Source organism: Amphimedon queenslandica, unplaced genomic scaffold (genome assembly GCF_000090795.2).
Source record: "Amphimedon queenslandica unplaced genomic scaffold, v1.1 AMPQUscaffold_5071_Cont22954, whole genome shotgun sequence".
Classification (NCBI taxonomy): Eukaryota; Metazoa; Porifera; class Demospongiae; order Haplosclerida; family Niphatidae; genus Amphimedon; species Amphimedon queenslandica.
Window position 1 is genome coordinate 1 of NW_003554621.1, and position 1,622 is coordinate 1,622.

General features: G+C 33.7%; 1 protein-coding gene across 1 annotated transcript; it reads left to right on the top strand.

Moving 5' to 3' along the window:
* Positions 1 to 13: 13 nt before the first annotated feature.
* Positions 14 to 1,554, top strand: LOC109592474 (uncharacterized; the record flags this gene model as incomplete). Its single annotated transcript, XM_020007908.1, has 5 exons — positions 14 to 27; positions 122 to 314; positions 894 to 1,145; positions 1,302 to 1,403; positions 1,471 to 1,554. Coding segments are annotated over exons 2-5 (577 nt in total), but the record flags the coding sequence as incomplete, so codon positions are not given.
* Positions 1,555 to 1,622: the final 68 nt, after the last annotated feature.

Here is a 1,622-nt window from a genome sequence, read left to right on the forward strand (position 1 = left end):
GATAGCAGTCAGTACCAGTGGAGTAAGGTATGTAATGTCAGTATGTGAGTATCAGTGTATAGTAACATGTTATATCACTTATTACTAGTCATTGTATTGTTATGTTATATCATATCAACAGATTGTTCTACCTGAATCTGTTACTGGTAGATACTCTCATTCCTTATCATCAATAATGATGAGTCCAGACTGTGTGTGGTTGGTGGTAGTGGGTGGGTCTGGAGCAACTGAATGGAAAGATGTAGGAAGAGGAGTAGAGAAACCATTTAGTACATATATCACTGATCCTAATATCACAATGTTAATAGAACTAGGTAAGAACTGAACTATCATGAATATACACCAGTACTGTTCATATACTAACATATATTGTATTAAGTGATACTGTATAGCTACAAATTTGTATTGGTCAAAAATTTTTTCAAATTCGTCCAGAATTTTCGCTTGATGAAATTTATAAACAATGAAATTTTTACTCAATGTTAGGTTTATAATGAATAATTATGACAAAAATTTTATGGACAAAGATTAATTTTAACAAGAAATTAAGATTTTGACAAAATTTTTGACTGACGAAATTTAGGAGCTATACAGTATACTCACTGATACTGTATTATTGGGTGAAGCCTGTACTGGTGGAGTAGTTCTGCTTGTACATGTACATCTGGGCGTGGCTAGGGGTGGAGCCCCATTAAGTTTACATTCTTCTAGTATTAATAATGTCATTAGCCTTTACTCTCTGCATGTCTACTCTTCTTTATTTGTCTACACCATCTCTTTATTTAATTTATTCATCTCTACTATGTTCACACCTCTTCTTTCTTGCTTTTACCTCCTTTCTACCTTTCCTTCTTCTGACCTTTATCCACTCTCTCTCCCTCTCTCTCTCTCAGTTCTCACTAAAGGTCAATGGACAGTAAGTGAAGTACTAGATTCTACTGATCTTACTAAAGAGGCCTATCAACACAAATATCAATCATTCCTTAAAACAAGACAATGGTGGCAAGATCGTTGTTCTATAGTCTATCCAACAGAAAAGGAAGTACAACAGCAGCAGTACATACAAGTACTGCAACACGAGTTAAGAGTATTTGAAGTAAATAAAACCTCACTGCAGGAAGCACTCCTTGAGGCTAGTCAGCAAGGTATAGTCCTCTACTGTGTGTGTGTGTGTTTATTATTTTGTGATTTATGAATAAACTTTACATTAAGAGGTGATATATGTGACACATTTAATTAGTAATGACACATTATGACATGATTGTTAATTATTGTTAATAGTGTATATGTGTATTGGTTAGGTGATGTTACTGATGATACTTACACTAAGAGTCCTCCTCCTCCTGCTAGTGTTGATGATTCTAAAGTGAAGAGTTCAATACAAGAATGGAAGAACATTACTGGTGAGGTTATACCATGAGTACATTACTGTATATCTAATGATGAGATAATACATTGAATTTTATGTAGAAGAGATTGAGAAAATGAAGGCTCTTAATGATAAAAAGGATATTATTATAGCCAACCAGGCAGAGGAGAAGACTTTAATTCATGGTAAAACTATCTCGTGCTATTATACTAATTTATCATATACATGTACATGTGCTCTTTTTGTAGAAGAG